Consider the following 17,062-nt stretch of genomic DNA (forward strand, 5'->3'; position numbering starts at 1 on the left):
TGGATTGGAAGAATAAATATTGTCAAAATGTCAATACTACCCAAAGCTATCTACACATTCAATGCAATCCCAATCAAAATTGCACCAGCATTCTTCTCGAAACTAGAACAAGCAATCCTAAAATTCATATGGAACCACAAAAGGCCCCGAATAGCCAAAGTCATTTTGAAGAAGAAGACCAAAGCAGGAGGCATCACAATCCCAGACTTTAGCCTCTACTACAAAGCTGTCATCATCAAGACAGCATGGTATTGGCATAAAAACAGACACATAGACCAATGGAATAGAATAGAAACCCCAGAACTAGACCCACAAACGTATGGCCAACTCATCTTTGACAAAGCAGGAAAGAACATCCAATGGAAAAAAGACAGTCTCTTTAACAAATGGTGCTGGGAGAACTGGACAGCAACATGCAGAAGGTTGAAACTAGACCACTTTCTCACACCATTCACAAAAATAAACTCAAAATGGATAAAGGACCTGAATGTGAGACAGGAAACCATCAAAACCTTAGAGGAGAAAGCAGGAAAAGACCTCTCTGACCTCAGCCGTAGCAATCTCTTACTCGGCACATCCCCAAAGGCAAGGGAATTAAAAGCAAAAGTGAATTACTGGGACCTTATGAAGATAAAAAGCTTCTGCACAGCAAAGGAAACAACCAACAAAACTAAAAGGCAACCAACGGAATGGGAAAAGATATTTGCAAATGACACATCGGACAAAGGGCTAGTATCCAAAATCTATAAAGAGCTCATCAAACTCCACACCCGAAAAACAAATAACCCAGTGAAGAAATGGGCAGAAAACATGAATAGACACTTCTCTAAAGAAGACATCCGGATGGCCAACAGGCACATGAAAAGATGTTCAACGTCGCTCCTTATCAGGGAAATACAAATCAAAACCACTCTCAGATATCACCTCACGCCAGTCAGAGTGGCCAAAATGAAGAAATCAGGAGACTATAGATGCTGGCGAGGATGTGGAGAAACGGGAACCCTCTTGCACTGTTGGTGGGAATGCAAATTGGTGCAGCCGCTCTGGAAAGCAGTGTGGAGGTTCCTCAGAAAATTAAAAATAGACCTACCCTATGACCCAGCAATAGCACTGCTAGGAATTTATCCAAGGGATACAGGAGTACTGATGCATAGGGGCACCTGTACCCCAATGTTTATAGCGGCACTCTCAACAATAGCCAAATTATGGAAAGAGCCTAAATGTCCATCAACTGATGAATGGATAAAGAAACTGTGGTTTATATACACAATGGAATACTACGTGGCAATGAGAAAAAATGAAATATGGCCTTTTGTAGCAACATGGATGGAACTGGAGAGTGTGATGCTAAGTGAAATAAGCCATACAGAGAAAGACAGATACCATATGGTTTCACTCTTATGTGGATCCTGAGAAACATAACAGAAACCCATGGGGGAGGGGAAGGAAAAAAAAAAAAAAAAAAAAAAAAAAAAAGAGGTTAGAGTGGGAGAGAGCCAAAGCATTAGAGACTGTTAAAAAACTGAGAACAAACTGAGGGTTGATGGGGGGTGGGAGGGAGGGCAGGGTGGGAGGGAGGACAGGGTGGGTGATGGGTATTGAGGAGGGCACCTTTTGGGATGAGCACTGGGTGTTGTATGGAAACCAATTTGACAGTAAATTTCATATATTAAAAAATAAAAAAAAAAAAAAAAAGAGGAAAAAAAAAAAAAAAAAAAAAGACTTCTGAGCTTCTTGGATGTGTAGATTAATGTTTTCTTATAAAATTTGGAAACTCGCCATTATTTTTTCAAATATTCTTTCTTTACTTTTCTGTTTCTCATAATAAATCATCTCAATTGACCTGTCTTTAGTTTTCTCCTGCCAGTTCTGATGTTGAGCCTCTTTAGTAAATTCTTCCTCTCACTTTTTGTACTTTTCAACTCCAAAATTTCTATTTGATTTTTTCTTGTAATTCCTGTCTCTTTATTGATGTTTTGTTTGATAAGGCATTTTTCTCAGTCTTTCCTTTAGTTCTTTAGACATGTTTTGTCTGCTTCTTTGAATATCTTTAAAATAGCTATTTTAAATTTGTGTCTGGTAAGTCCACAAATTTCTTCAAAGACATTTATTGATGGCTTTTTTTACTATGCATATGTCATACTTCTTATTTCTTTGCATGGTTTATAAATTTTATTTTTCAAATTGGGCACTTCTTAAATAATGTAGAAATCTGGAAATCAGATTCCTCCTTACCCTTGGATTTGTTGTTATTAGTGTTTGATATTGTTGGTCTTTCTTTGTTTAGTGACTTTCTTGAACTAATCCTATATACAGTGTGTGGCTACTGAAGTTTCTTGTTAGCTTAGTTGTCAGCTAATTATTGGACAGAGATTTCCTTAAATGTCTGGAACAATAAGTTTCCCGGCTTTGTAGAGGGGCTCTGAATGTGTATTATGGTATGCTTTTAATGCTCAGGTAGGCATTTCATAATTCTGCCTTTGCCTTCACTTTCTCTTTACACCATGCCTCAAGGTCAGCCAGAAGTGAGAGCTTAGGAGTTTCACATGTACGTTACTCTGATCATGCACATGGACCTAGGCATATACACAGCCCTACACATGCACCTGGCCTAAAAGGCCAAAAATATGTCAAAGCATTTTTTTTTTTAAGTAGGCCCATGCCCAGTATGGGGCTCAAAGTCATAACCCTGAGGTCAAGAGTTGCATGCTTTACAAGTGCCCCTGTCAAAGCGTTTCAGAGATACTGATAGACATCTCATTCCTCAGCTTTTTAAATATTTTGATCAATTGCTTGTTTGCCCCAACTGTTGTCATTACCTCAGTTAATATTAATGGTGTTGTTAAATGACTGCCTCTGATTGTTTTCAACAAACCACCACCCTTTTTCTCCCCTCCCAGGGAAAAGGCTATTCACCCTGAATGAGGTCTGAATCAATAAGGACAAGACTTGCACATGGGAGTTGGCAGAGAATTGACAGGTCAAATAATGACAGTTCTCTTTGAATGGTGTTTTAGAGAACTCCAAACCTGTTTTACCCCCTCCAGTGGCTACTAGGCTACACCTGGTTTCCACTGTGATTGCAGGAATATTGGTTTTCAAGTCTACTGTGCTGCTGGGATGATGGGAATGGGTGTAGGTCTGGTTAAAATGTCAAACATCTCTTATTAAAATTTAGCATTTTTTCTTGAATAAGTACTCCTCGGATTGTTGCAAGCCTTTTGTTAATTTCCAGAGTTCTGAAAACGTTGATTCTAATAATTTTGTCAGTATTTTTATGGTAGAGCTGCTTTTGCTCTTGTTGCATTTATGAAGGACTGGCTTTTCAGAGGCCCTTACTCTGCCATTCCCATTGACATCACTCCAGCCAAACAGATTTCAAAGGAAACCCTAATCCCCCCAATAGAGTTGTCCTCAAAAAATAAACATGGAAGACAAACATAAGCATACAAGGACTGGGAAGAATAGCATCGATAAACCTGCAGTAATAAAAACTTCTTGATGAAGAAATACTGCCAAAAATTAAATTGAAAATGTAGAATTTGGGATTAACTGGAAAGGCACAAGAAGGGTCTTTTAGGGAGCATGAAAATAATCTATTATACTAATTTGAGCAATGGTCATATGTGTGTATACACAGTCAAAAGTCATTGAAATATATATTTAAGAGTAGTGTACTTTACTGTAGGTAAAATATGTTTTAATTAAAAACAAAAAATGTATGGAGTGGAAAACCTGGGGAACTGTATGGTAAATCTTGAATCCATTCAAATTTAGAGCTTTGAGTAAACAACTATGGGAATTATGAATCCAGAACAGATTACAAATGTTAACTATGCAAAAATATATTCCAAATATCAGGAGTGGGGTATAAAGGCCAGGGAGAGAGATGAGGAAAGTATAGTATATGTATGCATATGAGTTATCTATTGCTGCATAAGAAATAACATAAGATCTAGGGGTGCCTGGGTGGCTCAGTTGGTTAAGCATCCAACTCTTGATTTAGGCTTGAGGTCATGATCTCATGGTTCAGGAGACTGAGCCCCGCACTGGGCTCTGTGCAGACAGTGCAGGGCCTGCTTGGGATTCTCTCTCTCTTCCTCTCTCTCTCTGCCCCTCCCCTGCTCACACTCTTTCTCTTAAAATAAATAAACATTAAAAAAAAAAAAAGAATATCAGATCTTAACAACTTGAAACCTAAATATTTATTGTCTCAGTTTCTCTGGGTCAAGAGTCCAAGAGCAGCTTAGATCTTTCTGGTTCAGGGTGTTCTCAGGAGGTAGCAGTCATTGGGAGTCTTAACTAAGACCAGAGGATTCCCTTCCAGGGTGATTCACTTGCATAGCTGTTAGTAGAATGACTCCGTTTTTTGCCATATAAGTTTATCCATAGGTCTGGTTGAGTGGTCTCACAGCATGGCAACTAGCTTCCCTCAGAACCAACTTTCAGAGCAAGGCAGAAACTGTAATGTCATTTGTGACCTAGCACAGAAGTCACAGACTGTCATTTCTGCCATAGTCTGTTAGTTGCATAAACCAACCCTCAAGCAGTGTTGGAGGGGATTACACAAAAGGAGGAAGACAAAGAGGATTATTAGGGGTCATCTTAGAGCCTGGCCACCACAGCCTGCTAATTCCTCAGCTTTTTAGCCAGGAGCCATTACATTCTGGCCAGAAGTCAGAAAGTAATGCTTCCAGCCTCCCAGTGCTTTTGTATAATCCTTTTTCTTGTTTTAATGCATTTTTTTAGGTACCTTATTTGAATTTGCTAAATTCACAGAAGCATTTACTAAAGTTGAATTGATCTTTATTTACACTCTAGTTTATTAAAAATTTTTTTCTTACATCTAAATCAGACTGAATTTTATGTTTTTATTTTTTTAAATTCTGTCTGTAGTATGTCATTTTAGTAATTCTGCCTGTCCTATGTCTACATATGCTTGGAATGATCTTGTTATGAGTATAGTTATATTTTAGTGGTGAGAATTTGGATGCGTGTGGGGGTGGGGGGTTTTTGGGGTTTTTGGTTTTGTTTTAGATGTGTATGTTTTTTATTATTTATTTATTTATTTATTTTGAGAGAGAGAGTGCACTGCATGAGCAGGGGAGGGGCAGAGAGAGAGAGAGAGAGAGAGAGAGGGAAAGAAAGAATCCCAAATAGGCTCTGCACTGTCTGCACAGAGCCCAACATGGGGCTTGATCTCACGAACCATGAGATTATTACCTGAGCCAAAATCAAGAGTTGGACAAGTTGGACACTTAACTGACTGAGCCACCCAGGTGCTCCTGTGTTTTGTTTTGTTTTGTTTTGTTTTAATTAGTTTTCCTCTTATTTTTTTTCCTTTTGAATTGCTTATAATTTTTTTTATAATGAGCATGTATTTCAAAATGAAAGACTTTCAAAAATAAGTTTTATAGTATTCAATAATCATGAGAATGTAAGGAGACATTCTCATCACTTGGTTAGAGTATAAAATGTGGTACAATCCTCTTCGGTATTGTCACAAACTTAAATGCTCATATACTATGAATCAAAAATTCCATTCTTGTGACTCTCTCCTAAAATATCCATTCATATGCACAGAGATATGCATAGAGTGCTTATTTCATCATCATGTGTAATTAAACCATAATTATCCTGTATCGTGTGTGTGTATATGTGTGTGTGTGCATATATATATATATATATTTATATATCATGTATGTCATGTATATATCATGTATAATTAAACCATTAGCAACAACTGAAATGTTCAATAACAGGTAGATATGTAGGTGGATTGTGGTGTAGAATATTACATAGCCATTAGAATGATGAAAATTCATTATGTACTACATGAGAAAATTCCAAGGCATTATGTGCAAAACATTACTTATTACGTATAGAATAACTACAAATATGTGTTTTTTTTAAAAAAACTATATATATATACAGATACATGTTTATGTCTTAAAAGACATAAGTGCATAGGAAAGAGTATGGAAGGTTTCATGCCAAATAAACAAGGATATTTCTAGGATAGGGAATAAGAGAAAAGTTAAGACGGAGGATGGACTTTTTTCTGCATGTTAATGAATTATTTTTATGGAGAATGCGTTTTTTATTTCATTTTTTTTAACGTTTATTTACTATTGAGAGACAGACACAGAGCATGAGCAGGGAAGGGGCAGAGAGAGGGGGCGACACAGAATCTGAAGCAGGTTCCAGGCTCTGAGCTGTCAGCACAGAGCCCGACGTGGGGCTTGAACTCACAAACTGTGAGATCATGACCTGAGCTGAAGTCAGATGCTTAATTGACTCAGCCACCCAGGCACCCCTATGGAGAATGTGTTTTAACTTAACACTTTTGAGATACAACTCTGGTTACACTGTGGAAGGTAAATTATAGAGATGACTGCAGTTCTCAGGTAGAAAATTACTTGAAGAATCACATTTTACTTTTTCAACTGTGCAATGATCTTGTAATAAAAAAGATCTGATCATGAGGATTTTGTACTTTGTGGATCTTAGATGGCTTGTTCTTGTATCAAAGTTATTTCAATTCTCCAGGCAAAAGGGGGTGAGATTCCAAACTGCAGACATGAGAATTAGAGAGAACATAAAGAGAATTTTAAGAAGTGATTGGATATAGTAAGCATGTGAGATTTGGAGGAAAGAATAGAATGGTAGGTAAAATTGAGATGGGGTGGGGGGGACACAGAAGAAGAGCAGATTTAAAGGAGGAGGATAATGAATTAAATTAATGATATTGAATACCTGTTGCAAAATTTCATGAAACTATCTAGCAGATGGTTGAAATAACAGTCTGGTGCTCTGGAAGTCATCGACACTTAGAATTTTAACGTCACGATTATTGACAGTTGAGATGACCAGAGGAAGAGTGTGTAGAGTAAGAGAAGATTCTTAGAGATGGAACCCTTGGGACACTAGCATTTAAGGAGCTAGCAAAGCAGTCCCTGAAGCTGACTGAAAACTCGCACTGGGCAGTTGTTTCTGGCATTTCAAAGATGAAGATGATGGGAGTGGTCAGTAGTTGTGGCTTTCCACAGGACGCGGAAGGAAGAGAGAACATTTAAATTGTAGCATTAGGGATTTTGACCAGATTGGGTTGTGGTAGAGAGCCCTCTAGTGGAAGGGAGCGTGGCATTTGAGGAACTGGAAGGAGCATGACAAAGCTGAAGCTCAGAAAAGAATGTGCATGAGACTGGCATTTTTTTGTCCTTTGTGATCCATCACTTTCTTATTGGAAAGAAATTAATGGGGGTTAGTTGTAGTCTCTGAGTGTATGGAAGTTATATGTAAATTTTTCTTTTCTTCTGCCCTGTGAAAGGTGGAGAAGGGGTTATGAGGAGCTAAAACATGTGGAGAATGACTTTTTATTTTTTTCAGCAGTGGGAGGGGAGTTAGGGAGTTTTTCTCCCAAGAAGGAGTACCAAAGCAGACAAAAGCAGCAGGGCTTTCTGACACCTACCTCAGTTGAAGCATGGACCAACTCAACTGAACCATGGACCAAAGGCATGGACCAGCCACGGAAGGATGCATGTTAAAGGAACCTCACCTATCAGCAAGCTGCTAACCAAGAAAAATGACTGTGAAATGTGTTATTGTACATACTCAGCTTTTGTAGTACCTCTTCTGGAAAAAACTACTTGCTTTATTACTTTGTTTTCTGTATTTAGTATATGAAAATGAATTAAATTTACAGGGAAGAAGTTCTTTGTTTATTATCTGCACACATAAAAGACTAGACAGGAGGATATTCTTTATTATCTTCTTTTGTTTTATAAATTAATAATTACATATGGAGAAAATTGTGGAACAACATAAATTAACAGTTAACATTACTTACCTCAGTGGAATTGGTGAGGGAAGGCTGAAATTAACTTCTTTTTGCAGATCTCTGTTGTTTAGCATCATTACAGTGTTTTTAAAGCAACCAACAAAGTATGTAGTGTTTATAAGGAAAGGCTAAATATAAAATAAACTAATACATATTTGTAGAAAGATTAAGAAAATAATGTAGAGGTATACAATGTATGAAAAATATGCCATTCTGAATTCCTATTGTGTATCTTTCTATATATAAGGTTTTGTTACTTCACAAAACAATGTAGATTATGTAAAAATATATTCATAAAACTATATGATTAATGACTTCTTATAAAGTGAATATACACATATAAAGCTTAATGATTTCTATAAAGTGAGTATACACATATAACTGTCATCCAGATCAAGATCAGTAATGATGCCAATCACTACATAACCCTTCTTTATACTTCCTCTCCTAACTGTAGGTAACCACTATTCTGATTGCCACCCATATAGATAAATTGTGTCCGTTTTTTAGCTGTATATGCATTGAGTCATATAGTTGTGTGTGACTTTTTTATGTGCATCTAACTTTTTTTGGCCTATATTATTTTTGTGAGATTTATTCATTTGGTTGCATATAGCAGTGGTTTGTTTATCCTTTTGCTATTTGGTATGGTAGTCTCTAGTTGAATGTATAAATCATTATTTTTATGTATTCTCCTGTTGATAGACATTTGAGTTGTTTCAGATTGGGGATCATTATGAATAAATGCTCCTGTGGGTCTGTACATGTACAAGATGTACCTGCCTTTTGCACACACTTCTATTGAGTATGTACAAATTGCTGTATATCAAGGAAAGAAATTACTAGGTCATACGGTATGCATTTATTCACCTTTAGTAGATACTGCCCAGTTGTTTTCCAAAGTGGCCCTGACTTCTTACCCTTCCATCAGCAGTATGAGAGTTCCATATATTGTACGTTGTTGCCAGCCATTTGGTATTGATGCCTTTTTGTTTGTTTGGTTTGTTATTATTTGTTTTTGATGGCTGTTTTTGAATATTTTTAAAAGTCTGCCCAGGGGCGCCTGGGTGACTCAGTCAGTTAAGCACCAACTTCAGCTCAGGTCATGATCTTGCAGTTTGGGAGTTTGAGCCCCATGTCGGGCTCTGTGCTCACAGCTCCGAGCCTGGAGACTGCTTTGGATTCTGTGTCTCTGGCTCTCTCTGCCCCTTCCTGACTTATGCTCTGTCTCTCTCTTTTTTTCTCTCTCAAAAATAAATAAACATTAAAAAAAAAGTCTGCCCAATATTTTATTATGTGACTAGATCATAATTTAATCTCCTTTGATGGGCTTTTTCCCTCTTCCTCCACTACAGCACCACCAGAACCTGGACAGTTCCAATATCTACTGGCTCTGTGATCTGTGTGCAGATTTAATACTGAAAGTTTCAGAATCTCTGTATATTCTTTTTTTAATTTTCTCAACAGATTTTTCTCAAATTACCTCTGGTTTCGAGTACTATGGTGCCAATATGAAGAATCCATATTAAATATTTTCGTTTTATGACCTGAAAACCAATTTTGATTTCATAGTGGGAAATGGTTGGTTTTTTTCACTCTTGTTTAAAAGTAGTGTAAAAGGTAGTATAATATCTGAAACTAGAATTTTGGTGAAAGCATTGCTAAACACAGCCAATTTAATTATCCAGAATAATTTGCATTCTCTTAGAACAAGCATACAGTGCTAGCTGCCAACACCTGCATCACATACATCTTCAGTCTACTGGAAAACTGTGAATTACTTGATAATGTAATCACTTAGGTTTTAGAACCTATTTGACTTTCACCCCTGAAAGTGAAGGGTATTTCCAATCAGAGAAATTTTCTTCGAACCCCAGCCTTTCTTTTAACAAATTTCCTTTCCCTGGTTTCCTGAAATATTCTATTAACATTGGTTTTTAAAGTATGAAACTCCAGGGGCTTGCTTTTAATGAGTTAAATGTGATCACCAGACCCCCAGCTTCTTCTCATGTTAGGAGGTGTGATTACTTCCATGACAGCACCCTTCCTATTGTGCATTGTGGTTTTAAACAGGTGTTGGCACAGGTGGCATTCGGTACTATCCAGTTACCATAAGTAATTCCTTGGGAGAATTTAGATACTGTTAACCCTCTGTGAGAACTGAAGGGTCTTTTGGAAGTTGCCTTATGAGTGTATAAGAGAGTTTTATCTTTCCTATTATTCTTTGCTTTTGCCAGTTGTATATTAAATTATTCATTTTGGAATAGCTACAATGACCAGAAGAAGCATGATTCTCATACTAGTAAGTTTTAGACATGTGTTTTTACTTTCAGATGTGGAGGTTTTTCACATTTCTAATTAATTGCTGTCAGGAACTTTTTAGAGGTAGTTGAAAACTGCTTTATATTCTATTCAGTTTTTTTTACTGTTATAAGTCTGTGTCTTAGAAGAATGTCTTTACCTCTTGAGATTTCTTAAGAGGTCATCCTGCAGCTTAATTCTAAAATTCTTTCAATTCTTCATCACTTGTACTAATAGTAACACGTCTGAAAACACCTACGTAAATTAACAAATAAGCCAGAAACCTTATTGAAAAGGTTTTCATGACCTCTCCTTTCTCAGTCCCTAAATCTTTTTCATCAGTATTGATAATGAATAGCAAAACTTGCTGGCTTCATTTTTTTTTTTTTTTCTTCTCAGTATCAGGTAAAAGTTCTAATATTCTCAACCAGGATTGGGGTATAGGTGGTGATAGAAGGAGCACAAATCTAATAGACTTCTGACATATAACTATTAATTAGGAATCTCTTCATTTATCTCACATGAACCTAGCTTATAGATTAATTTTAGAGACCACTTTCAAGTCTCAGTTAATAAAATGCTTTCACCTCTAGTAGATCATTGCTGAGTATATTCTAGCCAGGGCGGGCGGTCAGCCTTTACAAAGAAGTCTTATCATGAGAGAGTTTGCTCGAGTTGCTTCCTTATAGAGTAACACAGAGAATAAAGCACCCACTAACCTAGGACCAACATAGCCCTCAGCTTCCCTGTAATTTCAGTACCCGCAACAGCTGTTTCTCTTTCTACACAGGGATCAGTCAGAGCCGGATCTCTCATTGGCTGTTGCAGCAGGGATCAGACCTGAGCGAACAGAAGAAAAGAGCATTTTACCGATGGTATCAACTTGAGAAGACAAACCCTGGTAAATATCATTTCCTTATTTTATTGCATCTGAAACAAGACTATAATTAATTACTTTTTTAAATTTGTATGCTGACTTGTCTTCACTAAGGTAGTTTCATACTTTCCTGTTGTTCCTTTTTCCTTCTAAACTGTAAAACCTAAGCCCTGATTATATCAGTTTTTAGTTTAGGCTCTAATACTAGTCCTTTTCACTCCTTCCTCCAAGGCACCTCTTTGTTTCCAGGTTATATGCTTTTTCTAACCATAGTTTGAAAGCAGCAGTGGCTGATTTCTTTTTTCAACTATAGGTTCACACATAAGATTCCATATCTATTTTTTTCTAAATGTTACTTTAGTTAATAATGTTAATTTCATACTTTTATTTAGTTTATTCTATACTGTATCCAGTGATCTCTGCTAATGATCTTCTATTTCTAATTACCTGGATGATGAGCATGTCTTTGGACTTTAGACTGAAACTGCCCTGATGACTTTGGCAGCAGCAATAGGTTGGAAAGTAGAATAAAATCTGAAGGAAAAAAGATCGCGAGAACCCTTATGTCTGAAGTTGCCAGGAGTAGGCAAGATCTGTTGTAGGATACCCTTAACAAGTGGTATATAGAGTCTGATGTTGTATGACAGCCTGTATCAATCTACACACTACACAGACTGGTGGCAGCGAGCCTGATCTCAAGGTTAGCCTTGTGATTGAGCTGTATTCTGTAATAGCACAGCATTAAAGCCATTGCTTATTATAGGTTAAATCATCAGTTGGAATATTGCATATTGAAGACTTAGCTAATAATAGTATTGACTCTGAGATAGAAATAATGTTGCAAAACATATTTATGTGTATGTGAGTGGTAAGTTTTTTGTTTTTGTTTTTTTAAAGATCACATTCCTGATCTGAAAGGCCCAGGCAGGACAAAATAGACAGACCATATCAACATCTCTGCAATGGATTTTTTTTTAATCTACCCTCCCCCAGTTTCTATTTTGAAATGTTTCAGATGTACAGAAAAGTTGAAAGACCAACACAGTGAACACCTGTTTACCCTCTTTTTAGATACAATAATTGTTAACATTTTGCTGTATTTGCTTTATCCCTGTAAAATAAATGAATAAATTTAAAAATCTATTTATGTATATGCGTGTATACACCTGTCTTTCTCTTCAGCATTCCTCTCCTGAATAAAAGAATAATCGCCTGAATAACCACAGCCCCTATGGTTGTATAATAGATACAAACATCTAGTTTATATTCCTATTTCTCTAGTTGCAAGAATGTCTTTTTTTTTAATCAAATAGTATCTGATTTAGGTTGACAAATTGGAATTTGTCATATCTCTTTAGACTCTTAAGTCTGGTCGCTCAAACTTTTTTTTTTCATAACATAAACTTTTTAAACTCTCTAACCTTACAGAATGTCCCATATTCTGCATTTTTCTCTTTCCTCTTAGGGTCAATTAAATTATTCCTCTCTAGTGCCTGTATTTCCTGTAAACTACAAGTTAGGATTAGAGGCTTGATTAGATTCAAATTAAACATTTTTGGCAGGAATACTTCATAGATTATTTAGAGAGGGCATGTAGTAATGTCTACAATATACTTTGAAATGCATCAAAATAAAGTGGATAAGGAGGTAGATAATGTGATAAAGTAAATGAGTACAATGTTATATGATATGAATATAGATTTTCATCATAAAATTTCTTCTTTGTTTCTGTATGTTTGAAAATGTTCACAAACATTGGGGCAAAATGCTTTGTGAGTAACGTTTACCTCATGTATCAAGGTTTATGTAATGTCAGGTTGTAGCACTGTTCATATGCTAAGTTCAATCATTTGTTAAAGTAAGAACCACTGGATCTTGTCTTTGCAATTTGTAAATAATCTGTAGGGTGTCATTTTGTCACTGGATGAACAGGAAACTTTTGTTAATGGTTTTAGCATCCATTGATGATGCTTACTTAATGAGTTATTCTGTTGGGGATTGCAAAATGGTGTTGATCTTACTTATTTAGTATTCCTTAGACATTTATTAGCTGGCAGTTTTTCTGCAAAGAACCTTCATTTTTAGGTATTCTTATGATAGGTAGATAGGCAAGCAGATCTCTCAAACTAATGACTCTATTGTTGCTGCCATTAGCTAAATGTTCTAAAGGGGCACAATTCAATAGAAATACAATGCAAATGACATGTAATTTAAAATTATCTAGTAGCCACATTTTAAAAAGTAAGAAATAGCTAAAATTAATTTTACTAATCTATTTTATTTAGCAAAGATATATTGACACTTCAAGTTTAATTCGATACTTTTCAAAATTATTGAGACTTCTTTCTCTTTTTCTTTCTCTTTGTACTGATTCTTTGAAATTCAAGTGTATTTTACACTTCAAGCACACACCATTTTCAACCAGCCACTTTTAGGTGCTCAATAGCCACATGTGGCTAGTGGCTACCCTATTAGACAGTCTTAAGATAAAATCATACTTGAAGCAACACTTAAAACTCAACTCTAAGCAGTCTTCCCAAAGACATCACTTCATCCATGACTCACATACAACAAAGCAAATCAGATGGTGAATGACAAAAACTTGGCACTTGGTTTGCTTAATAGAGCAGTTTAGGCTGATAACAAAGGTTCAGGTAGGTAAATAAGGAGCTATACCTAGGGGGTTCATAAACCTGGCACATCTCAGCAATTGTCTGCCAGGAGGGAACACCCGAGAGATTGTCAAGATATTCCAAAATGTATAGGGCAGAACAGTGAAGAATTTGAAGGACAAATACCAGTCAACTGTGTCAGGCATTCATCCTCTATAAGAAAAGGGATTTTTGTCTCTTGCATTGGCACTTAGAACAGTGCCTTGATATATCATCACAGTTGGTGAGGCTACATTCCTATCTCACACTGGGATTTCAAGGCTGAGCTCTAATTCCAGGAGGAGACTAGGATGCCAGGAAAATAAATTCACCAGAAAGAGGAAGGGGACTAAGGTACAGCTCTCAGGCCACCGCAGCCTTGTTGTTGTAGCTGATCTGATAGCACTGCTGACTGCGGAATACTACTATTGGAGTCCAGTTTTTAGCACTGGGGTGATATAGTGTTCTTCTGAAGCTGTTTTATTAAAAATTGTTGAGTGCTTGGCTGAGGAGCCAATGGGACAAAACTGCCATCTGTGGGATTATGATTAAATGTCTCTATGTCAGAATCCCGCCCAGATGGAGCAATACAGCCTGGGGTCAGGACCGGTGGGGTACAGAGAGCCCCTAGGTCAGGAAACGGGCCGGCTGGAGAGGGGACCACCCCTCACCCCTCACGCAGTGCACTTTGGTGGGGAACCCGGTGCTAAACCATTCATAGGTGACCTGCTTCTGGGTCCAGGTTTCCTACATAGCAAAGCAGCTCCCTAGCTGCGTTCTATTGAAAGCGCTCTACACAAGGGTTTGTAAAAGTAAATTTTCTTAACTTAAAAAAAAAGAGGGACACCTGGGTGGCTCAGTCAGTTAAGCATCTGACTTCAGCTCAGGTCATGGGTTCAAGCCCCACGTTGGGCTCTGTACTGACAGCTCAGAGCCTGGAGCCTGCTTTGGATTCTCTGGCTCCCTCTCTGTCTCTACCCCTCCCTTGCTCATGCTTTGTTTCTCTCTCTCTCAAAAATAAATAATCACTAAAAACAAAAAGAAAAAATGTTTTGTTTTTTATCTTATTTTTTATTTCAGTTTGTCTTGGGATCAGAGTTCCACTAAACTATTATCAGGAAATTGGAGGAAGGTGGAACTAGGGCATTAAAACAGGAAAATGGGAAAACACTAATAGCATTCATCCAGCTGTTGATAAGGAATTGGTTTCTTTAAGGAACTAGTACCTCCATTTAAAAATAAGTTCCCCTAGGGGCACCTGGCTGACTCATTTGGTAGAGCATGTGACTCTTGATCTTGGGGTTGTAAGTTTGAGCCCCATGTTGGATGTACAGTTTACTTAAAAGTAAATAATAAATAACTAAATTCCTCTAATTATGTACATTTGGTTTTCAATGAAGTTGTATTGCTGATTGTCCCCTTTTTAAAGGACTTCCTATTTTTATTTGAAAACCAAATCCATATAGGTTCCAAGTTCTTTCTAGTCTGGTTTTCTGTAGGACAAAATTTAAAGTTAGCTGAAGAGAGGAGGATAAGTTTATAATTGTCAACTGGTAGTTTTCATAGCATTAACAGTAATTGGATGTTAGTGATTGAAAGTTAATTTTTAGAAGTTTTTCATTGCATTTTCACCTTTAATATAAGAGCTAATATGGTATAGAATTCTTTCTAGGTATAAATGCATCTTTGTTGACTTTAAAATAACCTTTGATTGTAGCTGAAGAATTAGTATTTTTTCTTCATGGACCTTTGAAACTACTATTCTGTTTAGATAAGATGAACTAAAGTTATGTTAACACCTAAAAATAGCTTATGCACTGTCCAGTCATTAGTTGCTTGTAGTACATGAGAATTTTCTTTGCAGGTCATTGCAGGGGTGATTGGAATCTACCTAAATGCCTCTCAATCAAGAACCAGTTAAATGAATTATAGTATATCTATAAAATGGAATAGTATGGAGACTAAATAGCTAGGTTTTAAAGAGGGCTTTATATGAGTTAAACTTAATATGTAGAAATATCAAATTCTTAAGTGAATAAAGTAAGGTGAAAACATTAGAGTATACTGCCATTTATATAGAGGGAATACATACACACATGTATATGCTTATGTAAACATAGAACATCTCTATCAGGCTGTATTCGGACCTAAGAAAAGTTCTGTGGAGGCTCTGAGAGACTGGGAGTACAAGATAGCAGGAATACTATTAACTGTATAACCTTTTGTATCTTTATCAATTTTGTACTTGTACTATAATATTCAAAAAGTACATACAAAGTTTCATGGAAAAGAGAGAAGGAGGAAGAAAGGGAAAGAAGGAAGGGAGGGAAGGAGAGAGAGAGGCAAAAAAAAGAAATTAACCTGCCTTGTTAACAGCTTTCAAGATATAAAAACTACAGAACCTAGGTTCACATAGTCAAGACCTGTTTATTGATAAGTTCTTTTATATCATAATTTTTTACTTGCTCATCAGAATAAATGGAAATGGTACCATCCCATTGCATATATTCTGGGAGGAAAATGCAAAATTAAGAAAAATCATTAAGATGAAAAGTGCTTTTTTTGTAAATATAAGTATTTAGAAAATAAATTTAAAAAAATGTTTGTACATTCTGTCCCTCTATTCTTGGGCTCAGATCATTTCTCTCTATATTACCTTGACTGAAGTTCTTTTTTTTTTTCAACCTTTTCATTCTGGATCCATTTGGATACAGGATTTTGTTTGTTTGTTTGTTTTTTAGTCTCTTTTTAAGTAGACTCAGCAAGAAAAAGAATAAAGTAGATATTTAGGTTGTTTTTACTGATAATCCAGTTGATATAGATATAGTGTAGTTCTCTGATAACAGACACATCATTAGAATTTCCCAGCATATCCCAAAGCCTGCCAAGGAGTATGAATAAAATGGACTGATGGAAACTGATCAAATACATTTTATCTTGTTTCTTATGAAAACATTTACAAGAAAATACCTATTTTTTTTAAAGAAGTGTGTACTAAATTCACCATGGTTGACATCAAACCCCCCTTTATTTAATCAAATTAAGCTCAGCAGTCTTTTCCCTTGTCTAATTTAAACATTGCTATAGCAGACAGGGTTTGCTGAGTTCCTCTTGGCTCGTGGTACTGCTCTGCCTCTTTCTAAATTAAACAAATAAAATTTGCCAGGAGGCTCATGCAGGGAGCACATGAAGTAAAATATGGAGAGCAGAAATAATGCCTTCTGTCTTCACTACTGCAGTGTCAAGAGCGTCGGGGAAATCACGTGTGTGACATAGGGGACAATGAGAAATTGCTTTTGAAGAAGCTAGTTTCTCTGAATGGGATAGTATGTTGTAGTCATACTTTTGTTAGTTGATTGGCAAAAGCTCACCCAAAAGTAAACCTGATAAGCA

The 17,062-nt window shown here is 36.5% G+C and overlaps 1 protein-coding gene across 8 annotated transcripts in view; it reads left to right on the forward strand.

Moving 5' to 3' along the window:
• HMBOX1 (homeobox containing 1) overlaps nucleotides 1-17,062 on the forward strand; it is a 204,738-nt gene that overhangs the window by 131,079 nt on the left and 56,597 nt on the right. For all 8 annotated transcript variants that reach the window (XM_042934962.1, XM_042934966.1, XM_042934967.1 and 5 more), the window contains exon 5: nucleotides 10,932-11,042. In XM_042934962.1, coding sequence (XP_042790896.1) covers nucleotides 10,932-11,042 — 111 coding nt within the window. The remainder of the gene's footprint in view (nucleotides 1-10,931; nucleotides 11,043-17,062) is intronic.

This window comes from Panthera leo, chromosome B1 (assembly GCF_018350215.1).
Source record: "Panthera leo isolate Ple1 chromosome B1, P.leo_Ple1_pat1.1, whole genome shotgun sequence".
In the NCBI taxonomy this organism is placed as follows: domain Eukaryota; kingdom Metazoa; phylum Chordata; class Mammalia; order Carnivora; family Felidae; genus Panthera; species Panthera leo.